We start from the raw sequence: 26,019 nt of genomic DNA, 5'->3' as shown, positions 1-26,019 counted from the left end.
TTGAGCCTTTGCAAAGTGTGTCAGTTTTGAGCCAGGTCCTTAGAGAGAAAGCTGACCTCATTGGCCTTCCCTTGTTCCCCTCCCAGCTCTCTGCAGCTGCAGCGGCGTTGGACCCAGCCTTGTAAACCGCATTCCTAGACTCACAGAGCTGCCCCTCCAGCCCGGCTCCCAGAGTGCCCTGTCCCCTGCTTCACAGGCTCCTGTCGGGGCTCCTCATAACCCCGCCCTGGGCTCTCCCCTCCTCTCGCCCTCTGCACCTTCCGGGCTGCTGTCTAAGTGTTTGGCCCCAACTGTTATTTTTCACTCTGGAATCCTTATTTTCACAATGCAGTTCCACAGCGGAATTCTCTGGTGCGCTCTAGAACTGTATGTGTTTCTTCCTTATTAGACAACTTCACAAGTGCACCTGCTTGTTCCACACCTGTGTCCATGAGAGCGCGAACACACACACACACACACACACACACACACACACACACACAGTGTGCTTTCCATACGGTTGGTCGAAGTGGTTTTTGAAAAAATACAAGTCAGTTGCATCACTTCTTCCTCGTCTCAGAAACTCTCCACGGGTTTCCATCTCACTTAAATTCAAGTTCAAAGTCCTGACCTTTGTCTCTAAGGCCCTCCATGGTCTGTTGACTCCAGCTCTATTCTCTGATTCTGCCTACTGCCATTCTCCCTCTCATCCTCTGAGCTCCAGCCATACGCTTTTCTTACGAGTTTCCGGAACATTCCAAACATCGTTCTCCACTCCTCACCCGGGCCTTTGCCCTTGTTCCCCTCTGCGCCTGGGGCGCTCCTCCTCCTCAGACTCCTGCCTGGCTCCGTCTCAGCTCACGCCGGTCTCTGCTCAGAACACCGGAGGAGCTTTCCCTGGCTGTCCTGTGAGACGAAACAGAAGCCCCCCGCCCCCCCCCCTTGTGGTGACCCCTCCCCTCCCTTCTTCACTGGGAGGTGAGTCCCACAGCGGCCGGGGCCCTGTCTGTCCTGCCTGCCGAAGAGAGCCACGCCCGATGCACGTGAGGACCCATCCGTCAGCTCTCCAGACAGTATCGGTACTCAGAGCCTAAAGGCGCTTTGCACTGCTTCCAAGTAGCTACATGTTTGCTGCCTTTCCTGTATCATCACAGTACTCACGCGAGATGGGTCTAATTGTGTCCCTTTCAGAGACGAACACCGAGTCCCATGGACGGCCCAAGCCCGGTGCACGATTAAGGCGTCAAGAAGCTGCGAACCCACGTCTTGTGCCCCTCGGGCTCCTCTTCCTCTGCCGGGCTCCTCAGCCTGGCGAGCACCGGCCCCACCAGCAATACAAAGGGAAGCGCTTTGTTCTGGGAATTGCAGACTGGAAATGCGTCCCTGTCCCCGAGGGGTGCGGCTTTCAGAGCACAGAAGCAGAGAGATTCCGTCACAGCTGTCATTTATTGGAAGCGAGCAAGGCTTGAGAACCTATTTTAGAGGACATAAATGAGAGCTCTATTTCTAAAACAGGTTTAGATTTTATTTTTATTACAGTGGGAGGTCTGGATCCTGAAGGGATGAAAAGGATCGTAATTATATTGTCATGAAAAGTTGAGAATAAGCCTTCGTGAGTAATATTTTTGTTAAGTTCAATCTGCGTCTGACGGAGAAGGAGTCGTGTGGAGATCTGGAATGCTGCTTGACCTTGTCTTCCCTTCTTGGGGACAGGAATCATAGAAAGTAAATGAGGTTTATTAGTCCCATTTATTTAGGACCAAATATGTTACCGAAAGCCAATGTAGATGAAAGATTTTTTTAAAAAATCTTTTCTGGGAAACATTTTTGAGATACTTTCAGCCACCTTGAAAAGTATCCCCAATAAATAAAGTACTCCTTTGTTAGGATAATTGATGATTAACATAGTTTCAGTTGATTACATTTTTTTCATTCATAAAAACCTGTCCATATTTTATAATTTTTAAATATTTCATGGCTCAATCTATTTGGAGAAAAAATTCATTCACCTCTAAAAAATACAAATACCTTTTTATTTCTCCCTTAATGATGGAAATACCTACAAAATCATGTTATACTCGGCGGGGGGGGAGCCAAACACAGTCCAAGAAACAATAAGCCCCTTTAAATGTACTATAGAATTTAATTAGACCAATAACTTGACGTTCGAAGATGGCCTGTGCACAGTTCTTCGAAGGAAAACTGAAGCTAAGAGGAGCTCTGGAGGTCGCCGCGGCAGGCAGTTTGGGAGTGCAGAGAGAAAGTGACCCTGCTAGCTGCTGGGCTCCGCCCTCCTCGGGCTGGAGATCGCCCCCTGCTGTCTGCAGAGGGAAGATGGGCCAGGGCACAGCTTGTCGTATTACATGGAAGAGCAATGTCCCGTTCGACGATGGCAAAGCCCCGGAGACTTCTCAGGGAGATGGCCCGCTGTGTGTGTGCCTTCTCGTGCGGCGGGTCTTCCCCTCGAGACTGTGCCGGAGCCACAGGCTGTTACTACATCCGCGTTACAAAAGCCGTTTATAGCGGCAGCCGTCCTCCCCTTCGGAGCTAGCCGAGTCTTCCCGGTGGAGTCCTGAGCGGGTTTTTGGAACCCCTATCGAACAGGGGTAAAGGCCCACAGGGGTCGTTGACTCAGTGTGAGTGACAGCACCCTCCCGTCCTCTGATCCCGCCGTGGACCTTGAGCTTCTCTATTGCCCACATCCCGTTGTTCTCGGCTGTGCGCCACGTCAGTCACCACGGGGATCTGACGGTCATGTGCCTAGTGGCACAGTGTCCCCGATACTGTGTGCCTGGGGGGCGTGTACGGGGAGAAGCCCTTTCACGGGGTTTCAGCCTCCAGGCTGTGGGAAGGAGGAGGACTCAAGGGGCAGTGATGTTTGCCCTTCTCGCATGTGACTTTGGCAGCGCCTCAGAGAGACCCGTGGTAGGTTTTCTTGTGCCCCCAGACAAAGCCCTGCATATTCTGCTGCCAAGTTCAGCTCCAGCAGCCCTCTTTTCAGCAAAGACAGGCAAGCCTTGAAGCTTTGGGATAACCCTCGTTCACTGTCTCTCTCTGTACTTACAAATCTGCACCTTGCAGACTGCAGCCTGGAGAGGCCTCGGCTCCTCCGTCTGCTCAGGCCCGTGTCTGCCTCCCCAAAGCCTTGTAAGCCCCTCGGCGCCCTCACTCCCCCCTGTGCTCCTCCTAGCGGGGCCAGGTGCGAGGAGCGCGCAGGTACGGTCTTAGGGCGAGAGGGCGGCCTCTGGTGGTCCCTACACCCAGTCACGTGGAGTTCCACAGCTCCGGCTCTCTGGTCCCGCCAATCAAAGTCATAGTCTTCAGGCAGCATCTTGGACCGCGCTGGTGGTTGGCACAGGGCTGCCCGCACTGCGGTCGGTGCCGGCGTGACTGGCCTCAGCAGCCAGCGAGCCCGCAGCCTAGCAGGGCAGGGGGTGAAGGGAGGGTGGACGGTCACGGCGTGTGTGGGGGCGAAGGGAGCACCGGGGTGTCCCTGGGACGTTGGGGAGGGGATGTTGGCGACAGTGTCTCCGGGGAAGAGGACACCTGAGCCAAGTCCTGAGGAACAGGCAGCGTGTTGCCCTTTGGATGTGGGGCGATGGGGTACCTGGTGAGTTCATGAGCAGAGGCTTAAAGACTCGGTCTCTTAAGGAGCAGCCAACTTCTGGAACGTGCCTGCTCTGTAGTTCATCATTAGGGCGTTCCCAAAGAGGGCGCCTCAAGGAAGAAATCTATCACAGCCGCCTCTAAGAAGCACCTAACAGGACAGACGGGCGCGCAGTGGGGTTTCGCGTGAAGCAGCGTCCGGAGGGCGTGCCGTGCTGCTCAGCGAGTGAAACGCTCAGGGCGGGCGTCGCCCTGTCGCGAGCAGAAGAGCTCGCTCTTCCTCTTCGGGGTTGGGCATTTGTGAGAGCAGGAAGCCGGTCGTCGCGATAACAAGGGCGTTCGGCATCACTTGCCCAGAGCTGTCTTTGTCTGAAGGACTCGGGCCCTGGGCTTCACGCAGATGCCTGAAGAATGAAATCGGGGTGGCACGCGGCACGTAATAGAGAGTCCTGAGGCCCTGAGCCACTTACACACACGAGAGGGAGAGCTCTTAGGGCTGGCGTCCGGCCTGTCGGCCCTGAAGGGGGCGAAGGAGGACAGAGCCGGAGGGGCCGGTGCAGGGGAGAGAGGTGTGGCTCCTCGCCAAGGTCATGGTGAAGCGCGCAGACCGGCGCATGCAGGAGTCAGGAGCCGTGGGCAGTCGTGATGCTGCACTTCACAGCCGCTCCTCTGTGGGGGGGGCAGCCCCGTGATAAAATGAGCAGGAACCCACTCGCCCCAGGTATCTGCGTGTGGCTTCGGCCCATCCTCATGTGCTGCGCCGCCCCAGTGGTGCACTCCCTTCCTGCGGTGACCCACGTCGGGAAGACGGGGCAGTGGGAGAGAGGACTACAGCACGGAGAAGTTAAGGGGCCACGTGACTGTGAAGTGGCAGAGTTAAGAAAAACAGGGTCTTTGGGCTTCTCGTATATGGGGTTCTTTGCTACCACACTACACGGTGTCTCTTTTTTTTAGGATTTATTTTTAAATGCTACGATATCAGCATTCATCCCCCCCCTTTGTGAATCATTAATCTGTGCAGCCGCCCGCCCGCCCGGCTGTGTGCAGGGCTCAGCCCGGGTGGTCGGAGGAGCATGCGGGAGCAGGGTGGGGTGGGTCATCCCCCAGCTTCGGGGCTGACTGTTGTTGAATATTGAAGCTGCAACATTCTGGAGTCTGTCTGCATTTTCATTTTCTCTTTCTCCTTGGGCTCTGTATGTCTTGGAGCCAAACACGAGTGGAGTCATCTGGCTACATTGTCCTCGCTGCAAGATTACACACAGTGCCAGTTTCGTGGGCCTGCTGTGTGGTCTGCCCACGTGGGTGATGCGGTTTCACTGATTTTGTGGGTCTCAGGAATTGTATTCAGGCCACCTTTACACAGGAACTTAGGAGCTGGTAGATTGTGGACATGTTCGGTGTAAGTGGTAGAAACAGTCCAAGCCCACCTAATGTTTATTGAGCACCTACTGAGTGCTGTGCATGTGCATCTGTCTCGTCGAGCCTCCCGAGAAGCCGGTGTGGACGGGGCGGCTCGGGAGCCTTCCACAGTTCGCATGGAGCAGAGTCAGGCTCTGCTTGAGGGTCCTTCGGCTGCAGCCTGCACTCTGGACCGGAGGCTCTGCCATTTACACGGAAAGTGGTCTTTAAAGGGTCCTGTTGGCGGGGCCCAGTTAACGCTGTCTGCTGAAATTCACGATTTCTCCAAAAGCAAAGTTGCTTTTATTAACATCCAAGGGGCTGCTTTCACACTCGATATAGATCTTGCTCAAATAATGAGACAGAAAGCAAGAGCTCTCTGCAGAAAACGTCCTTCAAAGGCTCACGGATCGTTCACTCTGTTCACGGACAGACCGGGAATTCACTGCGACGTGCCTTATTTCGGTTACATTAAACGCAAGGAGATCTGGCAACTGTAAAAATTCGAATAGTCATCATTAATTTCAGCTCTTTAATTAAGCTTCTATGACACGTGCACACTTCCTTTGAAACCTGGAAAGGAAAAGAGATAATTAAAAATGAAGTGAAAATGAGGTTTTATTTCTACAGCTATAAATTTTCTTATACAGTAAGATCCAGAAGCATATAACTTGTTAATTAACGGTATAATGTCTCACCACTGAGTATGTATTTAGCACTAGCTTTGACTAAATGAAAGTAAGAGAGTTTATCTTTTTTCGAAATCCACCCGTGAGTCCCCACAGACTTCCCTTTTCCATCCCATTCATTCAGAAAATCGTGAATTCCTTTCGTGCCATGCCCTGGGTTTCGTGCACGGAAACCTTTTAATTACTGGCGGGTTGGTGAGTCGGCAGGTCAGCACAAGGAAGAAAACCCTCTTCGTGAAGCCCAGTTATCTGAAATCCCTCGCTTCGGAGCGACACGTACTTGCTCTGAGCGGTTTTGAGAGCGCCGTGAACCAGGTGGCAGGTGCGTGTCGTAGCCGGTGAACGCTGAGAAGGCTCAAGATGATGATGACATCGTGTGTGATGCTTTTAGACCCAGAAAGGAAGCAATCAAAGCATTTTGCCATTTTTAGTAGAACATCTAGAATGTGGCGGGTTCGCCGTCAGCCTCAAGGGAGATACTAATTTGGGCTCCTGGTGCTTGCTGTTTAGAAAGGAGCCTAATGCCACCGGGAGGAGATGCTCTGAAGATGAGGTCCCCAGACCTCGTGTCTCTGCTGCACCTCGGGGGTGGGGGTGGGGGCGGGGGGCTGCAGAGCCTGCTTTCACACTGAGTCTCTCTTTTACTTTACGGTTGAAGAACAGGCACTGTGGCTAAAGGAAGTTTGGAAGGCGTGTGCATTTAGGCCAGTGCACATAAGGAGGCTCAGATTCGAGGGAGAGCCGAGAGCTGTATGAGAAAGTGGCTACAGTTGTGCTTCACCGCGCTGCCCGGCCCGGCCCGGCTGCGAACGGCCGACGCGGTCATTTCGTCAGCGTGGTAGGAACTCGGACCGTGGGGTTGCGTGTGTGTTGTGACAGCTCTGCTTACCCACGAAAAATCCGCGTGGATGGCCAACTTCGTATTTGAAAATACAGAGGGAGGAAGAAAATGTATAAATAATGTGTACTGATGTATAAAAGAAAACGCAAAAAAAATTAAAACTGATTCCTATTGAGAGCAGGTCTAAGGGTACTGAAGGGGGGAGGGTAAGGACTGCTGTATTCCATAGATATATTAGTTATTCAACAAATAAATTTTTTAAGGGATGGATTTCGTGTGTGCTTCCTGCCTACCCTGGGTAAGTAACAGTTCATGCTTGTCCAGAAGCCCATTCCCAGGAAGAGAAAAATAAGCAAGATACAGAAAGTGACACTTCTCATTCCATGACATGAGGAGCGAGGCTCGAGAGACCACGTTCATGGCAGGGCGTTTCCCACGCACGTCCTTACGCCTCTGGCTATTCACCCGCTTGGTGTTGTCCCTGAATCATTTCAGGGACAGAGGCGCCTCCAGAGAAAGTAGGAGCACGAGCGTGCAAAGCATCCGAACCAGCCTGGACTCGGGAGACAGTTTCTCTGATAGTTCCTGCCTGTCCTGTAGTTACCGCAAGCCGAAGTAAAAATTGGTCCCTAACCTCTCTTTTTAATGTCCCTTTTTTTAAAACAGGGAAATGCACATAAAATCATGGAGAAATGTACCTTGCCACTAACTGGAAAACAGTGTGTCAACCGCATCATCACGGAAAAGGTAAAGTGCCTTTCTCTTCGTATTTCCTCTAGCGCCTGCCACCGCCTTTTTTTATGTATAAGCATTTTTAGGATATTTTTTTGTCACCTTCTGAAAATGTATTACATCGGTAGTCGTAGGATTAGTTTAATAGTGTGATCCGCGGATAGACTGAATAGGAAAATCCATCAATTTAATGTCTAGAAATGTAGAATTCGTAATGTGCAACTCCCTGGAAATGTACATAGGCACACAGACTTGAATTCGTGTCCTCAGTCATTCTGACAGTGTGACGCCGTCAACAGTTTTGCTGGTCATTGTGCTGGGACTGTAAAGACAGATGACATATGCAAAGTCAAGCACACGTTTTTATGATTTCTACCTTTCTCCTTTGTTTTCCCAAACCACAAGTACACGTTGTTGGGTTTTAGCTCAGGGAACTCGGAAAAGATTATTAGGTTTTACTCGTTTGGGTGCAAATCGCGGGGCAGAGCCCACAGCGAACCCGGGACGGGGCTTCTCGCCCGTCTCCAGCCCTCCCGCGTGGAGGGGGCACTCAGGGCCTGTGCACGTGCATTTCTTCTCAGACAGGGAGCCTCGGCCAGTGGCTCCACGGGAAGCTGCTCCGATCGGAGAGAAGCCCTGGGCAGCCGTCTGCCCCCTTCCTTCCCGCCCAGGGTAGAAGCGAGGGTGTAGGAAAGTAGTGCCCGCCCCCCCCACCCCCCGCCCGTTCACCTCAGTTCAGGGCTCCTTCCTGCCTGCAGCACCTCCCACTGCACTCCGCCTCCCCCCAATGCCCCCCCCCCCTTTAAGCCCAGTGCCGTCTCCTGCTGGATCACGAAGGGGTTTCTGACCATCTCAGCTCTCGTCATTTCATCCCCAGAGTGACCCACCATTCATTTGGCCACTTACCGAATAACCTATGGTTTCTTACGACGTGACTTACTGTTATTTAACGTTCATTCCATCTAAGAAACCTTTATACCCTCTTTCTCCATCCACACTGCTGTTGTATTTGTTCCTTCATTACTGAGCATTTGGTGAGAAGCTTCTCTGAACTAGACTGTTCCCAACGTGGGCTGCAGAAGGGCGGAGGGCGGCCCCGCCCCAGTCCCCCCGAGGAGCACGTGCAGGAGGGGCAGACAGCGAGCACCTGCAGCAGCAGCAGTTAGAGTGACAGCCACGACGAAGGCCACGGGAGCCATGCGACCTGAAGCCGAGTGAGGGGCAGGAACGTGGGGGAGGCTGCCTAACAGCCCGGGGGGGGGCGCGTCGGAGGAAGCTAGGTGCTCTCCAGGAGCAGCTTTTCGTATGTCTCGCAAGGCCCTTTACAGTGGGCACCCCTTCTCCTCCGGTTTCAGCATCTCACTTCCCGCCGTAATGTGGCCCCACGCTGCGTGCCCCCACCACGTTCTTCTTCGCACGCCCTGGCTCTCTCCTCCGAGTGCTCTCCCCGCCCCGTCCGTCCGGCTGCTTGTTGCTCATCTCGATGTCTCAGCTGCAAACTTCTTTCTCTCAAAAGTCTTCCCTGCGCCCCCAACCCCAAGTCTTCTGGGTGCTTCGCTGAACCCCAGGACTCACTGTAACTTAGCACGGACCTCCGAGCTCTGCCCCAGGATGACTCTGTTCATCAACACTCAGCGTGGTGCTTGCTGAGGAAACGCACTGTGCTTTTCCTGATGAGGCCTGGTAGGCTGAGGGATGGGTCTCGAAAGAGAAGTAGCAGTTTTGTGAGTGAGAGTAAGACCAAAGAAGCTCTTCCAGGCAGAGGGGAAACAGGAGAGGCAGAGCTGTGCAGGTGTTAAGAAAACACAACACACTCGGGGACACGTGAGGAGAACAGGGGGGAGGGAAGGTGTGGCCAGGTTCGGGAGGCTGACGCTGAAGGGACCTCAACAGACGCCCGGCCAGGACGGAATGTGAATGCCTTGCTTGGAAACGCGGGTTGTATCTGGGAGCCCTTCTGTGATTCCCAGTGGCTGGGGACACAGTTGGTTAGGTCTGCGATTCAGAAAGCGCACTGTAGCTTTCACGTAGAGTGAGAGGAGCAGAGGCGAGACAGAGTCCAGTGACAAGGCCCCTTTCTGGGACCTGGGCCAGAAAGGTCAAGGTCCTGAAGCCCGGGACAGAAACAGCCTCAAAAGGGATTTACCACGAGCTCCACCTAACCCCATGAGGAGTGGGATGTGGGTGTGACCACAGAGGTGATTTCTGCGTTCTCTGGCTGGAGGCGTGGCGGCCTGCTGTGTCCGTAGGGAAGCTGGGACTGTAGGAGGAGAAAGGTGCAACCCCCGGCGGGGGGGTGCGCAGGAAAAGAGGAGGCTCCTTTGGGACCTTCTCAAGCGGATATTCCTGAACAACGTCACGTCCTGAACATCCGGGCAGACAGGCCTGGCCCGGGGTTGTAGAGGTGCATCAGGAGCTCAGAAGGGAAGCCGCTTTTGGAACAAAGTTGGGGGAGTCATCAGCACGTGAGGATAAGCGGAGCCTTAACTGTGGATGACACTGTAGCAAAACTGAGTTCCGCGAAAGGCAGGCCGGTGTGGAAGTTTGGGAACCCCAGAGAAAGCAGTGGACGCGTTTCTCCCCTTGCTCCGTACAGCAGGCACTCGATAAGTGTTTGCTGAGGGACTAAGTGACAGCGCACTACCACTGAGACAGCGAATGGGGGTGGGGGGGGTGGGGGGGGACAGTCCTGCCACAGCAGATGCGGGACTGGGATGCCCCGTTCAGCCCCGAGGAACGTTCCATCAGTTTGCTCTTTGAAGGAGGCTTTGTTGCAGATGCCCTGAGGCTGGTAGCCCAGCGTCCTGTTGCTGGGCTGAGGGGGTGAGAGGGGCGCACCCAGGCTGCGGTTACCTGCTCTGTCGCCTTTCATGGTGGTCACAAAACAATGTATTCATGTGCAGATAAATAGAGCAGTTGCAATACTGTCCTTGGGAGTTGAACAATTTATGGTATAGCCTTTAGGTTTTCATTTCCATTTTAATCAGGTTTTTGCTCCCCCTTTATACCACTAGATAAGAAACTTCCTAAATATTTCAGACGTCAATAACAGATGCGTGGATTTCTAGTACATGGCCTTGAGAGCTAGTTAGGGTTGGATACAGATTTTAATAGAAGTTTCTTTAAAAGCTGTGATTCAGTGTACCATAAAGTTCACCCCCCTCATCTCTGCAACCGTACATTCAGGACGCCACCGTTACCTCCTCCCGAGTCTCTGCCCCGCCTGTTCGAAATAGCACACTCTGGAGGCTTTATTTCCCAGATTTGTTCCGTCTTGATAACTTTGCAGTTGCTCACGACACAGAGAGAAGCGTATCAGAGGGAACAGTGCTCCAAACACTTTTCCTGCAAAAAAAAAAAAAAAAAAGGATTCATTTAAACAAAATCTTAATTGACAATTTGGAGTTAAATAACCTAACGCAGCCCACAGACCTTCCTACGTGACCATTTTTTTCCTTCTCCAAATAAATATTTCTGCTGATGGAAAGGTTTTGTTGGAAACATAAAAACGTGTAAACGAAGAACAAGTTTGTGGAAATATTTCCTCCTCATTTAAAATATCGTTTCCAGCAAAATCAGCGAAGTTATCCGTGACTCCATCAAACAGAGAGTGCAGTGTGTCACTGGGGAGAAACAGCAGTGAACTGGAGGCCGATAAGCATCGGGGGCCTTGGATCCGGGCTCACACGCAGGTGCCAGTACGTTAGGCTACTCAGGGGAAAGGACATCCCTGGACGGGGCCCCTGCTCTGTCCCGGGCAGATGCCGGGTGCAGAGGATGGGACTATCATCGTGTTTGTCCTGGATAACACCTTGGGAAGCCAAGGGACTTTTCTTTGTTTGTTTTTTTTTTTTTTGTTTTTTTTTTTTTTCATATCCTTCTTCACATGCGAAGGTACCTTTACCAAAGACAGCAAAGCTCGGAGCCAGGGTTCTTCCCTCTGAGTGTGTGTTCCCCAGGCGTGAACATACAAGTGTATCTTCCCTCACAAGTGTATGTTCACACACACGCTGCTCGCCGGGAGCGTGTTTAAACACGACAGTCCGGGGTTTGAACTGCCAAGCCAGCTGAAAGTAAAGATTTTAAGCCTCCAGTGATGTTGCTGTTGAGTGCTAGGTCAGCCCTCTCCTGGAGGGGAGGAAGGGTCTGGGTGCCCTCACCTTAACGCCTGAGGAGGCAGAAACTGACCCCGAAAAACTGAGAGAGGAAATGCCTGTTAAACGGGGTTGGGGGCCGGGGACCGGCATTTAGGGTCCTAGGGGAGCGGTCTGGGCTCTGGACGCCTGGAGCTTCCCACCAACAGTCTACCTTGGGACAGGGGAGCGTCCTGCCTCTGGAAGTTTCTAAGCAGAGCCCCAGTGACCGTTTCAGAAGAAAGCTTTGAAGACTTCTTAGGTGAGAAGTTACACTGAGTGACTTCGCGGGTCTCTTCTACTCCAGTTGTCCCATAACTAAGTGTGATAGCACGTGCCCCAAATCAGGAACGACAGCATGAGTCCACCTGCAGAGGTCAGGTTGGACCAGCCGGCACCACCGCCACCTTGGGTTGCCAACCAGCGTGTTGCATGGGGGAGGTTGGCCTTCTCGCGCCCTGGACAGAGTCACCTTCACTGATTTGCATTCTGGAGGGCGTGCCCCTGGCCATGCTACCCTCTCGGACCTATGTGTGTTTACAGGACTTGGGGGAGAGTTTTAATATTTACAGTGTACCTGGGGGAGGGGTCTCCCAGGGCCAGGACAGCTCTCTAGTTACTTGCAGCCACTTCAGAGCACCTGCCGTTGTTTCCCGGCGCTGTCCCCAGCAGCACCGACCAGCTTTCCCAGGTCACCCTGTGCTTTCGCCCTCCAAATGTCTCCTCCCTCCATTCCTTTATTCTTTCCTTCCTTCAGATCACTTGCTAATCATCGAATCGTAGTGTTGACCAGAACGTTTAGACCTAACCAGAGTAAAGTGGGGCTAAAGAAACCGGTTAGCCCTGACCCACGTGGCTTGGTTGGAGCATCATCCCGCACACTGAAAGGTTGCCAGTTAGATTCCTAGTCGGGGCACATGCTTGGGTTGCGGGTTCAGGCTCCAGGCGGGGCATGTACGAGAGGCAACCAGTTGATGTTTTTCTTACACAGTGATATTTCCTTCCCTTCCCCTCCAAATCTTAAAAAAAACAAAAACAAAAAACTGGTTGTAACAGTAGCGAGTGCCACGCAGAGCTGCCACCTGTTACTCTCTGGCGTCCACAGTGCTCCCCAGCCGACTGCCAGTGAAGTCTCTGGCATTTGTTTCCCACCCAAGTGGAATAATTACAGCTGACATTTCTTTCATGGCTGAGTTTCAGAGTCTGTTGTCCTGGGTCTGATCCTTCCTATAAGAAGGCGAGAGCTTGTTTCTGTTCCACGCTATAAAAGGCTGACTGTGATGGCCATCGTCATAGTCATTGTGTTCTTGCCTCTGACAGGCCGTGTTCGACGTGGACAGCAAGAAAGGGCTGACCCTCATCGAGCTCTGGGAAGGCCTGACAGTGGACGACATAAAGAAGAGCACCGGGTGTGACTTTGCGGTGAGTGCCCCTGAGAGCAAATCCAGCTGCTCGCCCTGCCCTGCGTCACCAGCCTGATGAATGGGTGTTGACAGGAGGCGAACCGTTCACTTGGTATCGTTTTCGGAGTTGACCTCTGCAGAGACCAGCCGTGGAAGGGCAAGGCCTCTGATGAGAGCAGGAGGGACCGGGGGCAGGAACAGGCTCCCACTCACGGGCCAGGGTTTGGCTCAGGAGTCAGGAGCAGGAAGGGGCAGAACCACAGGAGGGGCCGGAAATGGAAGGTTGAGCGAGCTTGAACTCAAAGCTGCTGTCTGTCAAGCCCCTTGCCACGCTCTGTTCTTGGGTCACGTGTCAGCCGTAGCTACACGTGATGCAACTGTGAAATGTGAGCTGCACACAGAGACTAGACGCTTCCTTGTGTTTAAACCTGCCCGTGGCTTACGGATTTCTCCTTGGTTAGCTTCCATGCCTCATCGTCCCACCTGTTGATGTGATTAGAGTGTTGGGCTTCTGACACCACCAGATGACAGTCACAAAATAGGCGTTGCCCGCATCTAAGAAAAGCTTAGTGCACAGAAACTCGGACTGAAGTTATCTTACTGAGGCAGATAACTACGTCCATTTAAGAAATCTCCAAATCCCTTTTTAAAACAAAGAGAATAATACTGTAATATGCGGGGTCTGGCACAATAATATTGTAATATACAGCGTCTGCCAGGCAACACCTGCTTGAGTGTGGTTGGTAGGGTAATAACATGGGTGTAATAATTGATAGTTTTAATTTGAACATTTCACCCAAACTGTCATATGGTGTGCTTGAGTGTGATATTGTTACATTACAGAATTACATGCGTGTGATTTTGTCATGAAAGATTTTGTAATAAAAAGGGGTGTTATTTGTGCTGGAATTACCCTTTAGTATAAGCGCCTATCTGCAAACCACCGATCACCTGCCTAATGGGGGCTGAGAGGATGCCTCAGTGCATTTGAAGTTAATCAAAAATAGAGTTGAAATGTCCCCGAAGAAAGTGAAGGAAGAGAATTTGCTACTCACATACCTTTTTAAGAACAGATCTACCAGCTAAAATGAAATAAATTTATAATAATGGGGACTGTTGCAGCTGCACATCCTGGAGAAAGTAATGTAACCGAACTTACTTGATAAAGCATGCGTGTATTTCATACCTTTCTTCCTTAGGTGCCGCATGCTTGGCTGGGACCTATCCGTGCATGACAAATTTCTGTAAAAACAATTTTGCTGCATAATTAATTACCCACATAGAACTGCTTCTGGTACTGTACGGAGGTCTTTGTCTATTAACCTTTCCTGAATTTCTCTTTGGAGAAAAGAAGCCTGCCAGCGATACCTCACACAAAGTGCACATCTTTAATTACTTTTTGCATAACTTCAGGGGGTAAAAATCTGACTCTACTTTGTCTCTACTTTGTCTCTACTTTGGCTATTTAGAATTCCTTACTCTGGTGATAAAAGAAAGCAATTCTTACCTAATCAAGTTTTCTTCCTTTGTCTTCCCCGTATGGGTGAGTTAACCTCTTCTTCTAATGGGCAGCATATTTGGGATCCACAGAATGTTCAACTTTCTGCCGCCAAAGAGAATATACACAGGAAGACCCTCCTTGTTTTCTGCTTCTTTTTTAGTCGTGTTGGTACATCAGGAATGCCAAAGATGGATTTTTACTGTTTTGCTTGGTCGTCATTTTTAAATGCCTGTTACCATGTTTTGGTACATTGAAAACTATCTGGAGGGTCCCTCCTATTACAGTGTCACCTCCCTTGGCCTGGCGTCGACATGTAATGTCGTTTCCTGCAGACGAGGCTGTTGAGGTGAGATGTCAGTCTGTACGTCTCAGTCTGTTGCCCTGGACATGAAACGGTGTAGCGCTGGTTGAACCACGATCCTCAAAAGAACTAGCTCCGACCATCAGCAGCATCTGTCTGGACCCCGACAGACAGCGTGGGTGCAGCGGGTGGTTCTCTGGGAGGCGGGGGCCGGAGAGCTCTGACTAATGCAACGTCCTGCTCCATCGCTGGGTCGTCAGCGAGATGCATTTAATATGAGAAGTACGTTGAGCACAGCATTTCTTTATCTGATAGTTCAGAAGGTGTCCTGTGTTGCGATGCACAAGCTGCTCCGTGTGACTGTGACAGTATAGGCGGCATTTATTCCACGTGTGACTGTAGAAAAGTTACTCAAGACTTCTGCTTGAGAGAAAGCCTGCTTAGCCTTCACTGTGTAACCGAGAGTGACTGTTCTCGAAGGGAATACTCAGGTTGTTGCGTAATAAAGAAAAAAGGTAAAAACCTGGGTCAAAGCAGGTGTGAAAATGTGTTGATGAAAGTCCCCTACACCTGTGCACATGGGCAAGCAAGTGGCCTCATGTACAGAATATGGCTACAAGCTGATTGAGAAAATGCTGAGGATTTCAAAGAAAAAGAAAAATATGACAGCATCAGATAATAGGACATGACAAAATTGTGGTTTCTGGGCATTGAAAAATAATCGTTATCATGAACTATTTGGGCCTTTAGCAAAAAAAGTTGCTGCGGCTTTGCTGTGTACCGCAGTGCGGTTAGCAGCAACAGAGAATTCGGGAGAAAGCCGGGGCCTTTCCTTGTCGCTGGAAACAGCTTCTTAAAAAATCTCTTAAAGACCAACAAATGTGTGGTGAGTCATACTTATGATATCGTGTTGGCTGAAAGGGAGATTTTTCTTTTCAATAGGTAGAAAAGTCTCTCGGGGGTCATGTACTGAATATGTCCAGAACTCCAAAGGAGGCTGTGGAAATTCTGTCATAGAAATGCAAATATCGGCTATATTTCTGGAACCTTCACCACACTCCCAAAATACTGTTCTGGGCGAGCAGTTCACAGCAAGGGAAGCCAGCTTATAATGGACAGAGAGCTTGCTCCATATGATCACTCTCCTTCAAAATGCAGTTGTTACAAGGAGAGGGACTTTACCTCTGTGTTTCTTGGTGGTTGAGTTCTGAGTCTATCGAGAGATGGAGGAGGAGCTGGGCAGGGAGAGGTGAAAATATCGCTGTTGTGGTAGAGGCTGGGATGGAGGGCGTGGCTCAGGTGGACAGGCACAGCAGGCTCTCCGGATGCAGGTGGATGAGAGCTCAGTCCCCAGTTCTGGGCAGCCTTGGAAAGCCCCAGGCTTTCTACACAGAGGTGAGCCTTCACTTCTGAGCTTACCCCGTGGCCGAGAGCAGAACCGTCCATGCTCCCTACGGGAGGCCATGGAAGGTCAAGAAAACAGAACAAATTGGCACGGTTACGACTCCCAAGGGGCTCGGTCTTATTCTCCAGGCAGAAATACACCTGAAACCACCAGTGACGAAACATTAAGAACACTACTTATTTTTATGTTTGCAACGGAATCTGAAAGAAGCCAGCCAGCTGCAGACATCCTTTGCCAAGTTGAACAAATTTATACTCTCAATAACTGTTTAGGAACTGGCATCATACCAGAATTAAGTAGAATGCTCTTGGGATTTCAGCGGACGACTGGGAAGACAAATCATTGGCTTATTTTCTACAGTGAACCCCACAGTCTTCTGCTTAGCCCGTAGATCACCTCGGCAGGGTAATCTGCTTCAGCCTGCGTGAGTTCTCAGTGTTGATGAGACTGCGAGAGAGCAGAATGAAAAATGGCGGTCTAGTGGGTGTTTTTCATTCAAAACACAGGGGCCAAGTCAGTCTATGTCAGGCTTCATCTTCTGATAAAACTCAGTTTCCACATTGAGGATTAAATGATATTAAGAGCTCAAAATGGGGTCAATAGGACAAGAAAAAAAGGATCAGATATTTCATTTAGGAAAGTAAGGTGTCATTTCCTTTTACATTTTCTTTCTTAAAAAAAAGGATTTTATTTATTTACTTTTTGAGAGAGGGAACAGGAGGGAGGGAGAGAAACATTGATCGGTTGCCTCTCATGCGCCCCCTACTGGGAACCTGGCCTGCAACCCAAGCACGTGCCCTGCCTGGGAATCCAACCCAGGACCTTCCAGTTCACAGGCGGGTGCTCAATCCACTGAGCCACACCAGCCGGCCAGGTGTCATTTCCTTCTAAAGGAAATTCTATAAAGACGCCATTAGAAACTATCTATTTTCAAAAAAGCAAAGTTTTATTTCATTAAATTATTTCCACAGATGCTCTGTTGTTTAAAAAAGAAAGTGGACTGTTTATGAGACACACTTTCTAAATACTGAGTCCATATGTCTGTTATCCTTTTGGAGAGAGTTGAAGTTCTGAGCTGAGACTTTTGTCTGTTTATTATGCGTCTACTATTTTGTCTATTATTCCACAGCTGTTCTCGGCCCTAGCAAGTCTGAATGCACTCTCATTTATTTTCAGCTCGCCACCAAGGCACACTGGTGCTTTTGATTTGGCCATGCCATTCTTTGTGTAGGAACACAGAAAAGGGGATATTAACTCCTGACATCGTGAAGTGTTAATCCAGAAAAAAATTTATAAATGACCGAAAGATATTTATAACACTGACCACCTCTGCTAGAAACCTTTCTTCTAGTTCTTTGACGCTTATCTAACCCACTTCGTCATCCATTCACTTGTTCATTCATTCATTTAATGAACTTTAACTGTTTATTCTGGAAGGCAGCATGCTAGTGTCTGCGGATGGTTGATGGCTGTTGGCCCCCATCCGACGCCAACAGGAACCCCCAACTGGGCGTGTGGTGAGGAAGCAAACTTTATTCAGTGCAAAACAGCTCAACGGTGACACTGCAGGGCGCTGAGGCAGCCCTGGAGCCAGGGCCCTCTCCAGCCAGACGTCTCTGCCCCGCTCTTCTCCTTGCCGGCCTGCTTTATGTCTAGGAGCTGCTTTAGGAAGGCCGGCTCGAGGGGCAGAAACACAGAGCGGGCGGGCAGTTCAGGGCAGAGGTGGGAAGTTCAGTGAGTGCAGGCTTCGCCCTGAAGTGCGGTTTGCGTGAGAGGCCGCAGTATAGAAACGGCCGCTAGGCTCTGGGGGGGTTTTGTTTGGCTGTTTTTGTTTTTGTTTTGAGCCCAGTGAGCCACCAGGAGCCCTTCCTGGCAGGCATCATCTTCTTCTTTTTTTTTTCAATATTTTATTTATTTATTTTTAGAGAGGGAAGGGAGGGAGAAAGAGAGAGAGAGAAACATCAATGTGCGGTTGTTGGGGGTCATGGCCTGCAACCCAGGCATGTACCCTGACTGGGAATCGAACCTGTGACACTTTGGTTCGCAGCCCGCGCTCAATCCACTGAGCTACGCCAGGCAGGGCTGGTAGGCATCTTCTTTCTCAGGTCTGCACCAGTTAGGCCCACTTGAATTGCCACATCTTTGAAGGGCTCAAAAAGTCACCCGAATTTAAATATTTTTTTGTTGTACATTCCGCGGGGACTGTTACTTAGTAGGACTCGGTGGGTATTTGCCAGATTGAATGAAGAAATCTGTGTCTGGCATTACACCTTGAAAGATCTGTGAAAAGGAAGACAGACCACGTACATTTAGGTTCCGTCTTCCACCATGAGCTGGAGGCCTGGGCTTACATTTCTCTGTTTCAAGGCTCCTAGGGCTGCATTCACTGATCCGTACATTGAACATCCATATAGTCAACATTTAATATTTTTAATGCTGTTACCTCCTTTTGGTAATAACTTGGAATCTTTTTACAGCCTTTATGTCATTTCCATTCTGATTATGAACTTTTATAAAACTTTGTCATTGAGCATACATCTCTGCATTAATATAGTGGGGGGCGGGGAGCAAAGCAAGTTTGCAGTTGTGAATACGTAAAACACGGAGTCTATTCTTGTATTATTATTTATTATTTTCCATATGAACAACTGTAAACCTACTCTGGCCCCATGTGGTATGTTCCAGTGAATCCAAAGACCACACTAAGTGTCTCTGAACAAGACTGAGTTCACTGGGCCTGTTTCGAGGAATCTGAGGCGTGTGCCTTCGTGTGGGTCTTGAGTAAGGTCTCAGAGGCATTGGTCTCAGAGCTCAGTGACCGCTCAGCAGAGACCTTGGTTATGCGGCCCCTGTGTCCCCCTCTGCTCCCCCTCCGCCTCCTTGTTTCCATTTTAATGATCCTTGACTTAGGAACTATCGCGGGAGGAGGTAAGAGCCCCTAAGTACCGGACCCGGGAGCGGAGACGGCGTTCTCTGTCGCAGTTCAGAGCGGAGGAAGATGAGAAAATGCCAGGCGGTGATGTTCGTGGGAAGGCCGTTGGTTGCCCGTGTCCTTCCTGTTCGGGAACAGAAAGGAAGGAGTTGTTTACCATGAGGTGTTTCCTAATTCGGCTATTTTTTTTTTCTTTTACCAGGTTTCACCAAAGCTCCAGCCGATGCAGCAGATCACAGCCTGAAGTGTGGAGAAAACATTTTTGTCCGAAGCTGTGTGTGTTTTGCATTTTAACCAGATAGGATTTCACGGAAAGGCCATCAGTAATCACATTTGTATATGGAACAAACAGTTTTTGACTAGATTTTTTTTTTAGCATTTTACACTTTACGCAGCCTGTTCTCTCAAGCGTGCTATGACATTTTACTGAAAAACAAAAAGAAAAAAAAATACGATTATCTTACTTGTTCTCTAAGTGCTGAGAAGGATGTCTTGACAATTGGTGCTCGCATTGGATTTTTCTCCACCTTGTGTGGCACCTGCACTGCGCTGTGTGCAGTCGGTATGAAGATGGGCCCGTAGGGAGAGTTTCGTTGATGAACTTCCCCTCCCAGCGAGGTGGTGAAGAGAAGAGTGAGGAGAAGAGTGACTCCCCCCAGGGACTCCCGGGGCAGCCCCGTGCTGGTCCCGACAGACAGCTGTGTGGGAGTTCTGATTAGGAGAAGTGCTGTTTTCCCTTCAGCCTCCTCCGACTTTTCTCTCGGAGCCTCTGGTTGTCTGGCTGCACCGTCGCCCTAGGGCACCTCTCTCCCTCCCACCCTTTCTGTCACTACCCAGACGCCTGCGGAGGGAAGCGGGGACATCGCTGTGTGGGGGACGGTAACACGTTCGTTTGCAGGAAAGACTAACGGTGCAGGGCCCGTAGGTGCTGACGTCCTACCAAAGGTCGCCTTTACTGCCCAACTCGCCCGCCAGCCGTCTGTGCTTTGCCGAGTCCCCGCGGATCCGGCCAGTGCCCGCATTTTGGGTCAGCGCGGTATTCGTGTGCACCCAGACGGTCCCGCACAGCCTTTCTCTGTGTTCCCGAGGGCCCGTGGGCTGCGTGAACCACACCTGCTCTTACACCGGGAGGGCCGTGGGATAGTTTATCAGGAGTCCACAGTCGCAGTGAACACACAAGGGTTTTTTCTTTTAAAAAATATTCTTTTCAAGCCTCTTACTTGTGGTTACTTGTGGTCAGAAAAGTTTCTAAATATTGAATGCCTTATTTCTACAGAACAGTGTCCCGTCTTCTGACCAGGCTACTTCCTTGAACAAAGTACTTTTAATTCAAGGCTGCTCAAATAGGCCACCTAAGGGATGAGCAAGCCCAGGATTTGAAGAGCGCAGAGCGCATTTTCACTGGTAGAAAGGAAACATCGTGGGTTCGGTTTTGTAAGGGACTTCTTCTCAGAGGTGTCCTCCGTACCCAACATGCCCCCGGGGTGACCACGCGCCCTGGGTGCCAAACGGGCGACGCGCCCAGGCACCCTGCAGACGGGCCAGGCCCGTTCCTGGGCCGTGGCAGGCCGGGCTGGCGGAGGGCAGCGCCGCCCCCGACCGGGCGCAGGAACAGAACGAGTGCACGTCTTCCCCTGACGGTTGTCCTCGCCGCTCACGTCCTCTTCCATTGCAGCCCCCGTGGGTCACTCAAGGTAGTAGAGGGAGGAGAGAGGCTTGTTTCTGTTTTGTTTTGTTTTGTTTTGAGAAGCACACTCCATATATAAAATAGTCTGTTCCCCTGGCTTCACGGTTGAAAGCATACTCTTCCCAGTACGGTACAATGGGCTCTTTTGGGGCTCGGTGGGGGCTAGAGAATGATCTATATCTGTGCCAGAGTTATAATTGGGGAAAACGTGTGTCCCTGATGGTTGCTCTATTTGTAAACTTACTTGCTTATTATTCCAGCCTGTTACTTTAAGACAATGTGTTTCTAAGAATGTTCCCAGCTTTGGCAAAACCTAAGTAGAAGATGTCGTTTTATTCTTGATTAAAGAGTGCCGTGGATAAGTAAGAAATGCAATAAATATCCCACACTGCTGTCGATTGGTGTGATCGTCCCTTTCCGCATCGGGCGCGGCGTGGCCGCACGTGGGGATAAGGCCACAGCGATCAGGACAAGGGCGAGCAACAGAAGTCAGCACACTTTCCCGCTGCTACTCAAGTTGCTGCCTTTCTTCAAAAGAAAAGATACCGTCCTTCATGAAAGTCAAATGAAATGTTTATCTCAGTGAATTCTGCACTTCACTCCTTATCAGAGCCCGTCATTTGTCTATGCAAATTTAGTATCCCAGGCTTCGGGTGTTAGTGCATTTTTTTTGCTTTTATCTGATGTTTCTTTGGGGTGCACATCCCAGTGAGTTTCCTGGTGGTGTGTGGAGTCTGCCTGCATCCGGAGCTGGCTCTGGCGCTAGTCTGCTCAGCGTCTGGTTTACCGCCTGGTAAGAGGCTCTCCCCGCAGCCGAGGCCTGCGTGTGCCCTGGATGTGCTGTTTTTGGTAGCGCTCCTCTGTGTGCAGTGCTCATCCCCACTGGTCTGTGCCCCTGGGGTGTGCCGGTCAGGTTGCTTCTCCCAGGTATAAAACCTGTGAAAATGAGAGAGGAGCCGATTTTCCTATTCCTTTCTGGTCACTGAGCCATAAGCCTGTGACTCTGATCCCGACACCCCTGCCCCCGGCCCTGCCCCCAGGTCCAGCACACACTCTACCAGCTGAGCTCTGGTGCCAGGGAAGGAGGCGGAAACACAAAGTCCCTGAGCTGCAGGGAGGGAGCACCCTGGTTCTGGGTGTGCCCGCGCATGTCCCCGAGCTGGGTCTTGGTCACTTACAACCAGAGTGTGGACTCGACTTTCGTGATTCTCGAGTCCCAGGAAGGGTCTGATCTCTCACAGAAGTCAGGCAGGATATGGGCAAAGCTGCTTATCCCTGGGTCCAGAGAACGCAGTGAGACTGCAGGTGGGTGGTAAGGTTGCAGGTGGAGGCTTTCTTCCAATTTCGGTATCGGAGGCACAACTCTGCAAATCATCCCCAGGGGAGTATAGGTGGAGATTTATTCAATGGGTGGGTTTCTTTCCACTCACCCCCCTCTCCTTACAGGGTATGGTTTTGAGTTTCTTACATTTCTTTTCAGATTCTCCATCTTTAAGATGGGGAGTGTATACTGTTTTCTGCAATGGGTTTCTAAGGTGTAGTTAATGCAAGTTAATGCACCTGGTTACAGAATACTGGTAGATCTTTTTAAAGATGCTGTACCACAGTATTGCCTTGGGCCAGAATTGTCCATCGTTCCTGTCTTTTTATTTTGCAATGTCTCCACTGCCTTCCCGCCTAGGACCATGCTGAGTATCAAAGTGAGTTTGAGCATAAATATCGGTAAATGTGATGTGTTTTGAATTCACGTCTGTGTGGCGTATACCTGAAGTCTCCTGGTTCCATAAATGCCACCTGCCTCTGACTAAAGACATTCGAAGGTGCCCCCTTCTGTGGGCCACGCAGCAAGTCCTGTGAGAGGGGAAACTACACTGATCCGGGGAACTAATTCGTAAAACAGTTCACTTCCTCAAAGCCATGGTCAGACACAAACGATACTTGGTTGTAGAAGTTAAATAGGTTTGAGGATCAGGGTCATCATTACCTTTGATGGGTGCTACTCTGGACCGTTTCCATGGAGACAACCACAGGCAACCGTCCTGACTCTTCGGTAGCATGACGCACAGTGGGTCCGCAGGAACCGCTCCTCTTCCCGTGCAAACACGGGGTGCCGGCTGCCCAGTGTAGTCATTTTTGTGCTCTTCGCTCCTTTGTAGGCATTCCACTTTTTACCTCAAAATTTCAAGAGGAAATTTGGGAATGGAAGATAGCATCTTCCACTTCGCTTTCTGGGAGTTAAAGTGCCAAGTAGCTCTCTAAATCCTCTCAGAAATTCTCCTTTCCTGTTTTTTTAATTATTATTTTTGTAAATTCTTTTATTGTTGACACTATTGCAGATGTGCTCAGTGCCCCCCTTTGCTCCTCTCCACCCGGCCCCGGCCCCCCACCCCTTGGCTTTCACCACGGTCCTTTAATCCTCAAGTCCCAGCACTTCTGTGTGCTCAGCGTAAGATGTGAAGAGTTGTCTAACTCATTCTCAACCAGGTATTTCAGAATGCATGCAGAGTGGCCTCACTTTAGAATGTAGGGTACACTGTGTATGTGTTGTAGCATCTCGTATTAGTATAACAACTCCACGATTTGCTCATGGTAGGTTTCCAGGTATGTTTGTTGAGTCATTTTACTAGTTGAAACATGCTACTGGCCGGGTCTGAGGACTTCCCTCAGCTACACAAGGAGGCGAGACCTCTGAGGAGGAGCAAGGAAAGCCAAGAGAAAGAAGCAAGAGGTGGAGTCCGGAGGCTGCAGCTGAGGAATGAGGGGATCTGCATTGACTGTTTAGCCTTTTATGATTTACAAAACCTCCAAAATGTGCTAGCTACCTTATTCCCTCCTCACAATAACCTGCCAGGGAGACATTATTATCGCCATTAAAATGAACTGCATTAGTCTTAGAGAAGTAATGCCCATCAATCCTTTAATCAAATTAGCCTTTCAGGGGGAATGTTGGATTTCGTCAGGGCAGCTGAGGATAGAACTGGATTTGTTGCTCTCTGGTGAGCTGTGATACCGAGTCCAAATCTGTAAAACTTAATGGGACTCGTCCTGAAGTGTGGTTCCTGTCCACATAGCTCTCGTGCACAGCCTAGTTTATGAGGACGTGGGTATTTGTCAAAATACAAAGGCTGATGGTGCCCACCAGGCGACATGCCCCTGTGGGAGACTTGCAGTTACTGGCTTTGCTCAGAGCAAGGCCCGTGTCATAGGCCACAGGGAAGCACGCTCAACGGACAAGCGGGAGAGGCGGATGGGCACTGTGCCGACTTTGTGGACGAATACCTTTCTGCAGTTTGGTTTCACTTGACCTAGGTTCAAAGTCAGAGTTGGGGCTCAGACCCATTCTTTTGAGCCTGGGGATGAGGTTGGTACTGACAACCTACGGACGCACGGTGTTGGTGACACACTGAGAGTAGCACTCGGTGAGGTCCCTTGCCATCCCTTCGCCCCAGACAGTGGGCCCGAGGAGAGAAGAAAACTGGTTGGAGCCTGTGGGGTGGGTGGAGGGGTGGGAAGACATTATGGCCAAGACATAACGGATGAGAACATTTAGCTGTTACTTTTATATTTCTTTGCGTATAAGACCACCGGTATTAATTTATTTATTATACTAAGAACATTTAACATGAGATTTATGCTCTTAATAAATACAGTGTTGTGACCTATAGGTGCAATGTAACATAGCAGATTTCTACAACCTACTCTTGTATAATTGGGATGGAACAGCAACCCCTCATTTCCCCCTCCCCCCAGCCCCTAGGAACCACCGTTGGACTCTCGGTCTCCATAAGCTTGGCTGTTGCCAGTAGCTCATGTCCATGGAACCACGCTGGACGTGGCCTTCTGTGTCAGGCTTCTCTCACTTGGGAGAATGTCCTCTGGGTCCATCCTTGTTGGCACAGATGGCAGGACTTCCTTCTTGTTCATGGCTGAAAGTGTGCTTGTGTGTGTGTACCAAATTTTCTTTATCCATTTATCCATTGATAGACATTCAGGTTGTGCCTATAGCTTGGATATTGGGAATATTATTTCTTTTCAGTGGGATCCGCACCATTTTTCATTTCCACCAACAGTGTACAAGGGTGCCAATTTATTCCCGTCCTTGTCAACAATTATTATTTTTTAAAGATTTTATTTATTTCTAGAGAGGGGGAGGGAAACATCAATGTGTGGTTGCCTCTCACACACCCCCAACTGGGGACCTGACCTGCAATCCAGGCCTGTGCCCCGACTGGGAATAGAACTGGCAACCCTTTGGTTCACAGGCCGGCTCTCAATTCACTGAGCCACACCAGCTAGGGCTTATTTTTAAAAATAATATCTATCCTAATAGTTGTGACGTGATACTTCATTGTGGATTTAATTTGCATTTTCTTGATGGTTAGTGATGATGAACACCCTTTCCTGTACCTCTTGGCCATTTGTATGTTTTCTGCGGGAATAGAACTGTTCTATTCAAGTTCTTTGCCTACTTTTAAATTGGGTTAGTTAAGTCTTTGCTGTTGAGTTGCAGGAGTTCCACCCATATACATAAATTGGCTTTTGTTGCCTGCACTTTGGGTGTCATATCCACAGATTTATTGTTGAGAAGACCAATGTTCAGAAGATCTTCTCCTTATTTTCTTCTGGGGTTTTATAGATTTAGGTCGTATGTTTAGGTCATTAATCCATTGATGTTATTTTTCTGTATGGTGTGAGATAAGGGTCTAATTTCATACTTGGCATGTAGACACCCAGTTTTCCTGTCATTTGTTGAAGAGACTTCTCTCTCTCCATTGCATATTCTTGGCAGCCTGGTTAGAGATCCGTTGACCACATATATGTGGGTTTATTTCTGGGCTCTCTGTTCTATTTCATTGGTCTATATGTCCAAAGACACCATCAATTTTAAAATGCACTTTTCTTTGCTTTTTTGTCACTTACAAAAATGTCAATAATAGATGTTTTATTCAGCTGACAGACCTCAAAAGCAGTTAATAGCCCAAGGAAATCTACCTGTCTTAAAGTTGGTGCGTTTACAATCCAGGGGCTTCCCAATGACAAGAGGATTCAAGCTGTCCAAGGGACAGGTTGGCGGGAGGGGCCAGGCCAGATGAGTGGGTGGGGACAGAGAGCCCACCTCCCCCGGAGCAGCAGGGGGCCAGAGTGGAAGGAGCCAGGGCCACCGTATGTGGGCTGCACGCTCCTTCAGAGCTGAGGAAATGGGGAAATAGTTCACTGTAGAATCAATGAATGGCAGGAGGTCCTCCAAGGCCTCTCTGAGTTAGCATAGTGTCTGAGTGAAGGATGTTCTAAAGAAACACACTGTTACAAATTTCAAGTATGTACAGAAATGGTTGCATAGAAAAAGACCCTTAGGACCCTGCAGCATGGATAGGACAGAGTTGATAATTATATTAGTGTTTATGTAAACTG

General features: G+C 49.9%; 1 protein-coding gene across 1 annotated transcript in view; it reads left to right on the top strand.

The window, feature by feature from the left end:
- The window catches only part of OXCT1 (3-oxoacid CoA-transferase 1), a 125,737-nt gene extending 104,734 nt beyond the window's left edge, over nt 1-21,003 (top strand). Inside the window, exons 15-17 of the mRNA XM_045847765.1 lie at nt 7,180-7,260; nt 12,699-12,800; nt 19,123-21,003. Of these exons, the coding sequence (XP_045703721.1) occupies nt 7,180-7,260; nt 12,699-12,800; nt 19,123-19,164 (225 nt within the window). The 3' untranslated portion in view covers nt 19,165-21,003. The remainder of the gene's footprint in view (nt 1-7,179; nt 7,261-12,698; nt 12,801-19,122) is intronic.
- Nucleotides 21,004-26,019: the final 5,016 nt, after the last annotated feature.

The sequence above is a fragment of the Phyllostomus hastatus genome, unplaced genomic scaffold (genome assembly GCF_019186645.2).
Source record: "Phyllostomus hastatus isolate PE091 unplaced genomic scaffold, TTU_PhHast_1.1 phas_contig_58, whole genome shotgun sequence".
In the NCBI taxonomy this organism is placed as follows: domain Eukaryota; kingdom Metazoa; phylum Chordata; class Mammalia; order Chiroptera; family Phyllostomidae; genus Phyllostomus; species Phyllostomus hastatus.
This window is presented reverse-complemented; position numbering and strand designations above follow the sequence as displayed.